Source organism: Vombatus ursinus, unplaced genomic scaffold (assembly GCF_900497805.2).
Source record: "Vombatus ursinus unplaced genomic scaffold, bare-nosed wombat genome assembly UNPS02014799.1, whole genome shotgun sequence".
NCBI classification, from domain to species: domain Eukaryota; kingdom Metazoa; phylum Chordata; class Mammalia; order Diprotodontia; family Vombatidae; genus Vombatus; species Vombatus ursinus.
Genome location: NW_020954577.1, coordinates 7,189,395 through 7,201,522, shown reverse-complemented (window position 1 = coordinate 7,201,522; position 12,128 = coordinate 7,189,395). Strand labels below are relative to the sequence as shown.

Sequence of the window (12,128 nt, the reverse complement as noted above, 5' to 3'; positions counted from 1 at the left end):
CTCACAGGGTAGTCTCGTCCATATCTGTACCTCTCTGGTTGTGAAGTTCTAATTTACATTGGTCGTAATTCTACCCTTCTGTAATTTCTAGCCCCTGGTCCTTGTGCCAGATATAACCTTTCAGCCCTTTCCATATAATCATAATAGATTAGATATAGGTGTCTCTTTAAGGTTTGCAAAGCACTATACAAATATTTGATCTTCACAATGACCCTCTGAGGTAGGTGCTATTATCACCCCATTTTACAGATGAGCAGACTAAGGCTGAGAGGTTTCTTACTTGTCTGTGGTGAGCCAGCTGTTACAACTCTGAGGCAGGATTCAAATGCTAAGTCCAGTGCGCTGCCCACTACCCCGTCCGGCTGCCTCTGGATGAAGAGAACCCCTGTGCTTCTCATACTCACACACGCTCATTCACATACTCGCACACATATTCACTCACGCTCGTACACTTACATTCTCATACACATACACAATTCACTCCTGTGCACTCTTCCACACCCTTTTCTCACACACTCTACCACACTCACATTCACATACACACACTCATACTCACAGTTAAACTTACACACTCACATACACTTGCGAGCGTGCGCGCACACACACACACATGCACACACGCGCACACACGCTCAGATTTCCTCCAGGCTAACCCTCTTCTTCCTCCAGCTGTTGCCACCCTCCATGTGTCCTGCCTCAGTCCCCTGTCCACATGCCCCTTAAAATGTTACTATTACACTCTCTCCAATGTTGTCCCACCATTTCTTGGGCTCCTCACGAGTCAAATCCCGTTGAAGCCTCGGTTACCCGGGCCATGTCTCTACATTACAGCCAGAAGGGACCTTGAGGTCATTGAGTTCAACCCCCTCATTTTGCAGGGGAGGAAACCGAGGCCCGGAAAAATGAAGGGACTTGACTAAGGTTGGTAAATCCGAGGGTTTCTAGCCCTCAAGCTCGGACTGCGGTCCAAGGTTCTAAACCTTTTCTGGGTCGTGGACCACTCCCAGCCCCCACCCTGGCAGTCTGGTGAAACCAAAGGACCCCTCCTCAGAGTAATGCTTTTAAGTACCTAAGATACATAGGATTACAAAGGAAACCAATGATGTTAAAATATAGGATGTGGAAACAGAAACTGAGAGGTTAAGTGACTCAGCTATAGTCACACAGCTAGACTTGTAACAGCAAGCTGGTTAGGAACCCAAGCCTGCTCTGCTATGCGCACATTCAGTGCGCTGTTTATTCTCATACCGACAATTGCATGGCTGTGACGGTACCGCCATGCCTGCCTGGCTCATGTGTCCCATGCAGTGACAGTCAAGTGACACTGGGATTCAGTTCCCCTTTCCTAGCCTATTTCCTTTCTTAAAAAAAACCAACAACTTATACATCACCTACATTGTCCCCTGGGTCCTCCCCCCCACTCTCTGAGCCATCCCATAAAACAAAAAGGAAAAGTAAAAAACCCTGAAAAACCGAGGAGGACAGTGCAAAACAATCTGACGGTATGTGCTGTGTTCCACACCCCTGGACCCTCCCCCCTCCCCCCCACCTCCTCAAAGGATGCTGCCTGACTGGATTTTCAGCTCAAACAGGGTATCAAGGACTAGGCCCTAGAATCCCTCATTCGTCTTAACAATTTTCTCTTCCTACCCCCAGCCCATCCTTACTAAAAACGGAGTCACTCAGAGTCATACCGCAATCGGTGGGAAAGTGATATCTATTTATCCTAACATTTTTATGTTTATGGGGCAACTAGGGGTCTGGACCTAGAGTCATAAGTACTGAGTTCAAATTTGACCTCAGATATTTATTAGTTGTGTGATCCTGGAAAAATCACTTAACCCTGTTTGCCTCAGTTTCCTCATTTATAAAATGGAGATACTAACAGGTCCTACCTCCCAGACTTGTTATGAGGATCAAATAACATAATAATCAAATAACAAACCAATCAAGTAAGATATTTTTAAAGCACTTAGCATAGGGCCTGGAGCATAGTTGGCTTCATAAATGTTGCTACTGTTATCCCTTCAGTAAGATTTTTCTGTGAATCAAGGAGCTTAAAAGGGAGAAAAAAATTATTCATTAAAGGATAGAAAAGCGGGAGGAGGATTTCCTTAAAAGTTTCTCCTTGTAGGCCTAACTACCTTTGACCCAGGAGAAGGAGGCAGAGGCCCTCTTTGCCGGCTCCTTCTCTCTTCCTGTAGGGCTGGGCAGGTGGAGAGGGGAAGCCTGGGGCCCAGGCCAGCATAGAAGCCTCACCTGCCCATGCCCGGCCTCGGGTCAGGAGCAGGAAATGGGGAGGATCTCCTGAAAGTGGCAGAGAGACTGTGCTTTGGAGAAAATGCATAGTAGGGGAAAGCCTCCATCAAACACCTACTGTGTGCCAGGCAGAATATGAATGAAGCAAAAACCGTCTCTGCCGCATCTAATGAACGGGGGGAGAGAACATGCAAACCACAGATGGGGACCAGCAAAGGCTGCTGGCAGAAGGGGAGATTTTGACTGGAACGTGAGGGAAGTGAAGGGGGACAGAGACAGGAGGGAGAGCATTCCAGTCATGGGGAGCAGCCAGTGAAAAGAGCCAGGAGATGGGCAGCAGCATCGCTGTGTAGAAGACTGGAAAGAGAGGAAGAGGCTGGGCCTGATGGTTTGAGAGTATGGGGGAGCCCACTGGACTTCTTTTGGGGGGGCCTGTGCTTCAGGAAGGTCACAGATGGCCTTGAGTAGGGAAGGTCTTGAGGCAGGCAGCCCCCACTCCATCCCCAAGGTTATAGCAGTAGGCCAGGGGAGGTGGTGAGGGTCTGCCCCAGCTGGGGGCGGGGGCTGTGAGTGGAGCAAGAGATGTCCTCAAAAAGTGTCACAAAAGGAGAAACAAGGCGTAATTGAATGCGTGGGGTGAGTGCAGGGGCAGGGCCAAAGGTGCCGTCCAGCTGTGATCCCGGAACCCTGGGAGGAAGGAAAAATGGGAGAGTTTTGAGGAAAAGAGCATGGCTTCTGTTGTAGACACGATGAGTTTGGGAGCCCCAGGTCGAGCTATCCAAGGATGAGACACTAGGCAGCGTTCAGGAGAGAGGTCAGGGCTGGATATGTAGGCATGCTCATCGGACCCCTGGGGCAGTAGAAGAAGCAGCAGAATCAGCTTCCATGTGAGGGCCTGGGTCCAAGCCCCAGCTCGGCCCTTTCCGTACCCAGTGTGGCAACATTCCCTCCCCTGCCCGGGCCTCAGTTTCCTCATCCATTACGAGGGCACCAAATTCATTGCTTGCCGTGGTCCCTCGAGTGTCCAGGCCCACAGTCACCCACACTCACACGGACTGGGGAAGCAGAGTCTTTGGAATGGGCGGTCACGTGACCGTGACACCCGCCAGGGCAGATGTGGGCCCCAGACCAGGGTATGAGAGGAGTGTTTAACCTATGTAAGGGAATTCCGTTTTGAGCAACAGCCCTTGAAGTGCAAACAGTTAATGGTCTAAGTCCAAGGATTCTGATGGGCCCCTAAAAGCAGCTCAGGCTGCAAGGACGGGGAGTTTGTTTTATTTTTTAGGACATACTGTTAGTTTTTATAACTCAGAGTTTTAACCAATTTAGTTTAGAGGTGTGGCCAAGTGAGGCAGCATGTGGGTGGGGTGTGTATGCATGTTTGTATGTGTGCGCATGTGGTATGTATATTATATGACTTTGCATGTGTGCACACGTCATGTGTTTTGTATAGTTTTGTATGTGTGTGGTATGTGTATGTGTGCATGTTGTATGTGTCTTGTGGTGTGTGTATGTGTAAGTGTGTGCGTATGGTATGTTAGTGTGGTATGTGTATTATGTGTGTGATGTGTATATTATGTGTGCGCATGTGGTTTGTGTATTATGTGTGTGGCATGTGTATTGTGTGTGTGTGTGTGCTATGTGTGTGGCATGTATATTATGCATCTGTGTGCATGTGGTATGTGTATTATGTGTGTGCATGTGCTATGTGTAGTATGTATATTATGTGTGGGTGGTATGTGCATGTGGAATGTGTATTGTGTGTGCATGTGTGTGGTATGTGTATTAGGGGTGTGTGTGCATGTGTTATGTATATTATGTGTGTGTGTGTGTGCGCGCGTGTGGCATGGGTGGTAGAAAGTCTGCTCCTTGGGGTCACGGGCCCCTTTGGCAAAGCGGAGACTCCTATCTCTAAATGCATAAAATCAAATCCATTGGCTGCTGAAGGGCCGAGAACTCATTGACCTCAGAGCCTTGGCCCCTCGCGCGCTGACCCCGCTGACCTGTCCTGGACTTTCCCTCAGTCCCGGTACATGATAAGTGCTTAATCAATGTGCGTTTCCTTAGTTCCTATTGAAATGCAGTTGTTGGGGTGGAGCCAAGATGGTGGAGGAAAGGTAGCAGCTCCCCTGAGCTCTCCCCAAAATGCCTCCAAATACTTTAAAATCACACCATGAAACAGCCGCTTGGGGGTTCTGGAGCCGCAGAACCCGCAAAAGCAAGGACTGAAATAATTTTCCAGCCAAATACCACCTAGAAGGTCAGCAGGAAAGGTCTGTCACACCTAGATGAGAATGGAGTAGGGTCAGCGCAGGCCAACCCAGGAACGGCTTTGGGAGTGACTGACTCAGGAGGGGCAGCAGCTGCTTCCAGAGCTCTTGGCCCACAGACAGTATGGGGCTCAGAAGGAGACGACAGCGGTCTCTGCTAGCGCTGAGGCAGCACACTGTTGCTTTGCCCATGTTGGATCTGGGTCGCAATCCTGGGGGGGCAGTCCCCGGGCGAGGAGGAGCACTAGCACCAGAGCTTGCTGCTACAGTGCAGCAGGGACCCTTGTTATGGTTCCAGGGCAGAAAAGAGCCCTTGTGGTTACTCACAGACCAGAGCACAGGCTAGGAGAGAAGGAAACGCCTCTCCTTAGATCATAGCACCTTGAGAGAACCGAAAACTTACAACTCCCTGGGAGCATCTCTGAAAACAGCTGCACAGACCCCCGAAGCTTGGGACAGTGTGCCCTCCACCCTGGTAGCAGAGCCCCACTTGAACAAAGAGTTACAAAGTCAAGAAATAGGCTGGGAAAATGAGCAAACAACAGAAAAAAATTCCGACCATAGAAAGTTACTATGGTGACAAGGAAGATCAAAACACACTCTGAAGAGGACAACAGAGTCAAAGCTCCTACACCCAAAGCCTCCAGGAAGAAGATGAATCAGTCCCGGGCCTTGGAAGAGCTCACAAAGGATTTTGAGAAGCAAGTAAGAGAAGCAGAGGAAAAACTGGGAAGAGAAATGAGAGTGATGCAAGAAAATCATGAACAGTGGATCAACAGTTTGGTAAAGGCACAAAAAAAAAAAAAATACTGAAGAAAATAACACCTTAAAAAGCAGAATTGGCCAAATGGAAAAGGAAGGTGGCACAGTAGGTAGAGCATCAGCCCTGGAGTCAGGAGGATCTGAGTTCAAATGCGATCTCATTGCCTAGCCAAAAAAAAAAAAAATTAGAATGCAGCAAATGGAAGCTAATGACTTTATGAGAAATCAAAACAATGTGAAATATCTCATTGAAAAAACAGCTGGGGGCAGCTAGGTGGCACAGTAGATAGAGCACCAGCCCTGGATTCAGGAGGAAATGAGTTGAAATCTGGCCTCAGACACATAACACCTACTAGCTGTGTGACCCTGGGCAAGTCACTTAACCCCATTGCCTAACCAAAAAAAAAGAAAGAAAAGAAAAAAAAAGAAAAAACAACTGACCTGGAAAATAAATCCAGGAGAGATAATTTTAAAAATTATTGGATTACCTGAAGGCCATGATCAAAAAAAGAGTCTAGACATTATCTTTCAAGGAATCATCAAGAAAAACTGCCCTGGGGCAGCTAGATGGTGCAGTAGGTAGAGCACTGGCCCTGGGGTCAGGAGGACCTGAGTTCAAATTCGGCCTCAGACACACAATACTCACTAGCTGTGTGACTCTGGGCAAGTCACTTAATCCCAGTTGCCACACACACAGACACACACACAAAACCAAAACCCTGTCCTGATAGCCTAGAATCAGAGAGTAAAATAGAAATTGAAAGAATCCACCGATCACCTCCTAAAGGAGATTTTTAAATGAAAACTCCCAGGAATATTATAGCCAAATTCCAGAGCTCCTAGCTCAAGAAGAGAATATTGCAAGCAGCTAGAAAGAAACAATTTAAATATCATGAAACTAGAGTCAGGATAACACAAAATTTAGCAGTTTCTACATCAACGTATCAGAGGGCTTGGAACAGAAATATTCCAGAGGGCAAAGGAGCTAGGATTACAAGCAAGAATCACCTTCCCAGCAAAACTCAGTATAATCCCTTCAGGGGCAAAAATGGACATTCAATGAAATGAAAGACTTTCAAGCATTCTTTTTTTTTTTTTTTCTTTTTAGGCAATTGGGGTTAAGTGACTTGCCCAGGGTCACATAGCTAGTAAGTGTCAAGTGCTTGGTCTGAGGCCGGATTTGAACTCAGGTCCTCCTGACTTCAGGACCGGTGCTCTAAACACTGCGCCACCTAGCTGCCCCTTCAAGCATTCTTGATGAAAAGACCAGAGCTAAATAGCAAATGTGACTTTCAAATACAAGACTCAAGAGAAACATAAAAAGGTAAACAGGAAAGGGAAATCATAAGGGACTTAATCAGGTTAAATTGTTTACAGTCTTACATAGGAAGATGATACTTGTAACTCATAAAAACTTTCTTATTATTAGGGCAGTTAGAAGGAGTAATATATAGACAGAGGGCATGGGTGTGAGTTGAATATGAAGAGACAATATCTAAAAAAATAAAATTAAGGGATGAGAGATATTTACTGGGAGAAAGGGAAAGGGAGGTAGAATGGAGTAAATTATCTCACATAAAAGAGACAAGAAAAAGCTTTTACAGTGGAGAGGAAGATGGGGGAGGTGAGGGGGAGTGAGCAAACCTTACTGTCATCAGAATTGGCTCAAAGAGGGAATAACATACACACTCAATTGGGTATAGAAATCTATCTTACCCTATAGGAAAACAGGAGGGGAAGGGGATAAGAGAAGGGGGGGAGGGTGATAGGAGGGAGGACAGATTGGGAGAGGGAGTAGCCAGAAGCAAAACATTTTTAAGGAGGGACAGGGTGAAAAGAGAGAGGGAATAGAATAAATGGGGAGGGGGGAAGGGGAATAGGATGGAGAGAATAGAATAAATGGGGAGGGGGGAAGGGGAATAGGATGGAGGGAAATGCAATTAGCGATCATAAGTGAAAAACATTTTGAAGCAAATTTCTCTGATAAAGACTTCATTTCTCAAATATAGAGAACCGAGTCAATTTTATAAAAATAAGAGCCATTCCCCAATTGATAAATGATCAAAAGATATGAACAGTTTTCAGATGAAGTACTCAAAGCTATCTGCAGTCGTATGAAAAAATGCTGTAACTATTGATTGGAGAAATGCAAATTAAAACAATTCTGAGGTGCTATCTCATACCTGTTAGATTGGCTAATGGGGCAGAAAAGGAAAGTGACAGATGTTGGAGGGGATGTAGGAAAAATGAGATATTAATGCATTGTCTGTGGAGTTGTAAACTGATTCAACCATTCTGTAGAGCAATTTGGAACTATGCCGAAAGGGTTATAAAACCATGCATACCCTTTGACCTAGCAACACTGCTACTAGATCTATATCCAAAAAGAAATAAAAAACAAAAAGGAAAAGGACTGATACGTACAAAAATATCTCTAGCAGCTCTTTCTGTGGTGGCAAAGGATTGAAAATTGAGGAGATGCTTATCAACTGGGGAATGGCTTAACAAATTGTGGTATGCAATTACGATGGAATACTATTATGCTAAAAGAAATGATAAGCAGGATGCTCTCAGAAAAACCTGGAAAGAATTACGTGAGCTGATGCAAAGTGAAATGTACTGTGTACAAAGGAACAGCAATATTGTAAGATGATCAGCTGTGAATGACTTAGCTATTCTCAGCAATATAACAATCCAAGACAACTCTGAAGGACTTAGGATGAAAAATGTTATCCATCCCCAGAGAAAGAACTGATGGTCTCTGGATACAGATTGAAGCGTACTTTTTTAATTTTATTTTTCTTGAGGTTTTTTTTTTTGTCTATGTTTTCATTCATAACATGACTAATATGGAAATGTCTTGCACATGTATAACCTATAACGAATTGCTTGCTTTCTCAGTGGGGGAGGGGAGAGAGGAAGGGAGAGAACTTGGAACTCAAAGTTTTAAAAACGAATATTAAAAATTGTTTTTACATGTAATTGGGGAAAAATAAAATACTAAATAATTTTTTAAAAGAAATACAGTTATCACAGTGGGATTTTTTTTTTAAAGAAATCCACAGACCTCAGGTTAAGAAACACTGGTATAGTGGAGATGGATTCAAATTCCAGCCTTGATTGTATGTGAACCTAAGCAAGTCATTTCTACCTTCTCTGGGCCTCAGTTTCCTTATCTGTAAAATAGGAGGGTTCAGGGCAGCTAGGTAGTGCAGTGGATAGAGCACCAGTCCTGGAGTTAAGAGGACCTGAGTTCAAATTTGGCCTCAGACGTTTGACACTTATTAGCTGTGTGACCCTAGGCAAGTCACTTAAACCCATTGTCTAGCAAAACAAAACAAAACAACCAAAAAAAAAGGACGGTTGACCTAGAAGGCCTCCGAGGTCTTCTCCCAACTCCAGAACTGTGTGATTTATGATGAAGTCACCTACCCTCCATGGGCCTCTGTAAAAGGGAGATAATATCCTTCCTTACAGGGTTCTTGTAAGGATTAAATGAGATCATGCATATAAAATGCTTGTCCAGTGTGACATGCTATGTGAGTAGTACTTCTGTGCTATGTTTCCTCAATAGGTCTTCATAATGTTGGAATTAATTTTAATTCAATTCTGCCTTTGTGCCAGGGCTGAGCTAGGCCACTAGCCCTTGTCCACAAAGAGCTTACATTCTGCAGGAAGGATACATAAAATAAGGGCAGGGAAGGACAGAGACCCTCCTTCCAACTTACCAACCAGGCAGTCTTTTGCCCTTTGGGTGGAGCCCTGTCAAGCAAATGTAGGGGAGGACAGGAGCCCCACAAGGATGGGCGGGTATGTTTTGGCAGAACACGGCTCAGTGCCTGGCGAGTAGTCAGCAATTAATAAAGGTTTGCTGATGAATTGATTGATGGGTTGGCAATCTGCAGCCCTGGAGGGAACACACAAATCTATTTGGTGAATGCCTGAAAAAAGCATTTATTAAGCACTTGCTATGTGCTAAGCATTAGGGATGCAGATGTTTTTTAAAAAGGGAGACAGCCTCTGGCCTTTAAGGGCTGGCATTCTCCTAGGGGAAGACCACAAAGGCCCTTCAGGGTGGGATGACTCAAGCAGGGAGGTTGGGGGGTCATGCCCACAGATCAGATTCCTGTCCACTTAGAGAGTGCCTCTGGCCATCCTTTACCGATAGAACCTCCCTGCTTACACGTAGTTCCACCCCAAAGTCCAAAGCCTCCCTCCAACAACCAAGGGAGATGTCAGAAGTCTATGCTTTGTTGTCCCTTCCAGGGCATTTCGTCTCGGCCCCTGCCTCTTCTCTGTAATAGCAGCAGTGATGGTGTGGACGCTCCTGGCCAGTACAGCATGAACTTCAGCCAGGCGATCAGTCACGACGTAAGCCTCCGTGAGGCCATGTTGTCATGCCCGGACGCATCCAGACAAGACCCAACAGCCGGGCATCCGCAGACCCAGGATGCATTCTTACCACTGAATTCCAGCAATGCCCTTCCTCTTCCAGGGATGGACTGGGCAGGCTTTTCTCCATCGACGGAGAGTAGGACTAGGAACCTAACAGCCCAAGACCTTCTCTTGGACCTTGATGAAAACGTATTTGATGAGATAAATTTAATATCTTTTGCCACGGAGGAGGGCTTTGACCCGATGGAGGTTTCCCAGCTCTTTGAAGAACCAGATTCTGATTCTGGACTTTCCTTAAATTCCAGCCACAGCAGCACATCCGTGACCAATCTTAACTCATCAGCTTCCCTGTGTGATGATGAAGGTGCCGTGGGTTACAGTAGTGATGCTGAATCTCTCTCTCACCGGGGGCTAGAGGGAGCTGTCGGAGGTCACTGGCTAGAGAGCAGTGAGCTGTGCTGTATGTCGGATTCAGATCTTTCCGGAGAACCTACATTGGAACATATTCTTCACAACCACACTTACTACCTACTGCCAAGCCCACCATCCTCTGAACCTCTCCTTCCATGGGCCCAAAAGTCCCACACTGTAAAAAGGAACAGCAACCTTAATGACCAGGACACCGCCCTGGGCCAGGACAAACCCCACACCAAAACCCTGTGCCTTCCCTTCTCGGTGGATGAAATTGTCAGCATGCCTGTTGACTCCTTCAACAGCGTGTTAGCCAAGAGCTTCCTGACAGATACACAAGTGTCCCTGCTCCGGGACATTCGCAGAAGAGGCAAAAATAGAGTCGCTGCCCAGAACTGCCGCAAACGCAAACTGGATGTGATGCTGAGCCTGGAGGAGGATGTATGCAGCCTTCAAGCCCAAAGGGAGAGCCTTACACTGGAGAGGGCCCAGTATAGTAAGTCGCTGCACCTCATGAAACAGAAGCTACACAACCTTTATCGGGATGTTTTCAGTAGGTTAAGGGATGACCAGGGCAGGCCTGTCAACCCCAACCTGTACGCGCTTCATTGTGGCCAGGATGGCAGTGTTTTAATTGTGCCCAAAGAACTGACTTCCAGTCTTAAAAAAGACAATCAAAAGGAAAAGGAGAGAAAATGAGGGGAGGGATTCTATAAACTGGACCTCTCTGGAGGGAAGGTTACATTGGTGAAGGCCGCCTGGGGAAATGGGGTCACATTAACAATTGAAATGGAATTGTGAACATGCTGAATCTTGGTGACTTCTAATTCGGCACAGTTTAGGCTACTGCTGTCCAGAGGTGCTCATTCCTGAATGATCAAATTAACATTTAACTGACCCAAAAACCCAAGCAAAGTTCTTCAAGTTCAGTTCACGGGGAGGTATTGCTTATTGGGGGCAGCCATGCTTTTCAGCAAGTCTTCATTCGGTAGGTACCATACTACCCCTCCCAAAAGAGGTGATAGACCACAATTTCTCAGTCAGAAGAAGGATGTGAAAGCCCGGGACAAACTCTTGGGTAGTGGCCACGTTTTGTAGTAAGATGGTCACTTTCAAGGCAAAAAAAAAAAATCCTTTGTTAGAAAAAGATTCCATATTTTCATATGGAGTAGCCTCTTAAAATTCAAAGTGATCTTTTGTTCTTATTGAGTTCTAACTCTTTGTGAGTCAAAACTATTTGGGCTTTTCTTGGCAAAGGTAGTGGAGTGGTTTGCCATTTCCTTCTCCAGCTCATTTTGTAGACAAGGAAACTGAGGCAAACAGGGTGAAGTGACTTGTCCAGGGGCACACAACTAGGAAGTGTCTGAGGCTGGATTTGAACTCAGGTCTTGACTCCAGGCCCAGCTGCCTCAAAGTGACCTCAGTTTTTCAGATTTTTTTTTTACCATTTAGTTAGCACTGGAGCCCAGTTCAGAGTCTGGCTTTTCCAAAGCAACTTTCAGTTAAAATTTTTGTGAATACTTAATTTATGTATTTTTCTTGCTATGAAAATAAATTATGTATTTGTAGAAAACTAGCTTCCCCCTCCCTTTTTTTTTCCCCTGAATATGTCCTGGTGGCTATTCAGACTTTTAATCTAATATATCTATACTGAAATGTTAAACAAACTGGCATTGCTGACTCATTGTTACTTTTATTTACTACAACTTCTCTTAGGCCTGCTCTGGAAACAGGTATAATTTTCAGATCTCTAAGGTGCTTAATTATCAACCAATGGCTTTTTTTTTCCTGAACACCTTACCTGATTTTTCCCTGCTCTGAAAGAAAAATTATCCAGTCAGTACTCTAACAGTCTTTAGTGTAAGATTTTATTTGGAAACTCCTTTTTGAACACTGAATTTTCAATTTAAACCCAGGACTTTTCAAAACCAAAAGAATTTGCTTATATAATTTATTTAGGATGAAATAGAAAAAAATGAAAAAAAAAATCAACCCAACTAGATTACCCACCTTTAAATGATAGAAAATCCT

The 12,128-nt window shown here is 45.2% G+C and overlaps 1 protein-coding gene across 1 annotated transcript in view; it reads left to right on the top strand.

Annotated features, from left to right (window-relative positions):
* Positions 1–11,408, top strand: part of NFE2L3 (nuclear factor, erythroid 2 like 3) — a 33,587-nt gene extending 22,179 nt beyond the window's left edge. The window contains exon 7 of the mRNA XM_027872325.1: positions 9,558–11,408. Coding sequence (XP_027728126.1) covers positions 9,558–10,796 — 1,239 coding nt within the window. The 3' untranslated portion in view covers positions 10,797–11,408. The remainder of the gene's footprint in view (positions 1–9,557) is intronic.
* Positions 11,409–12,128: the final 720 nt, after the last annotated feature.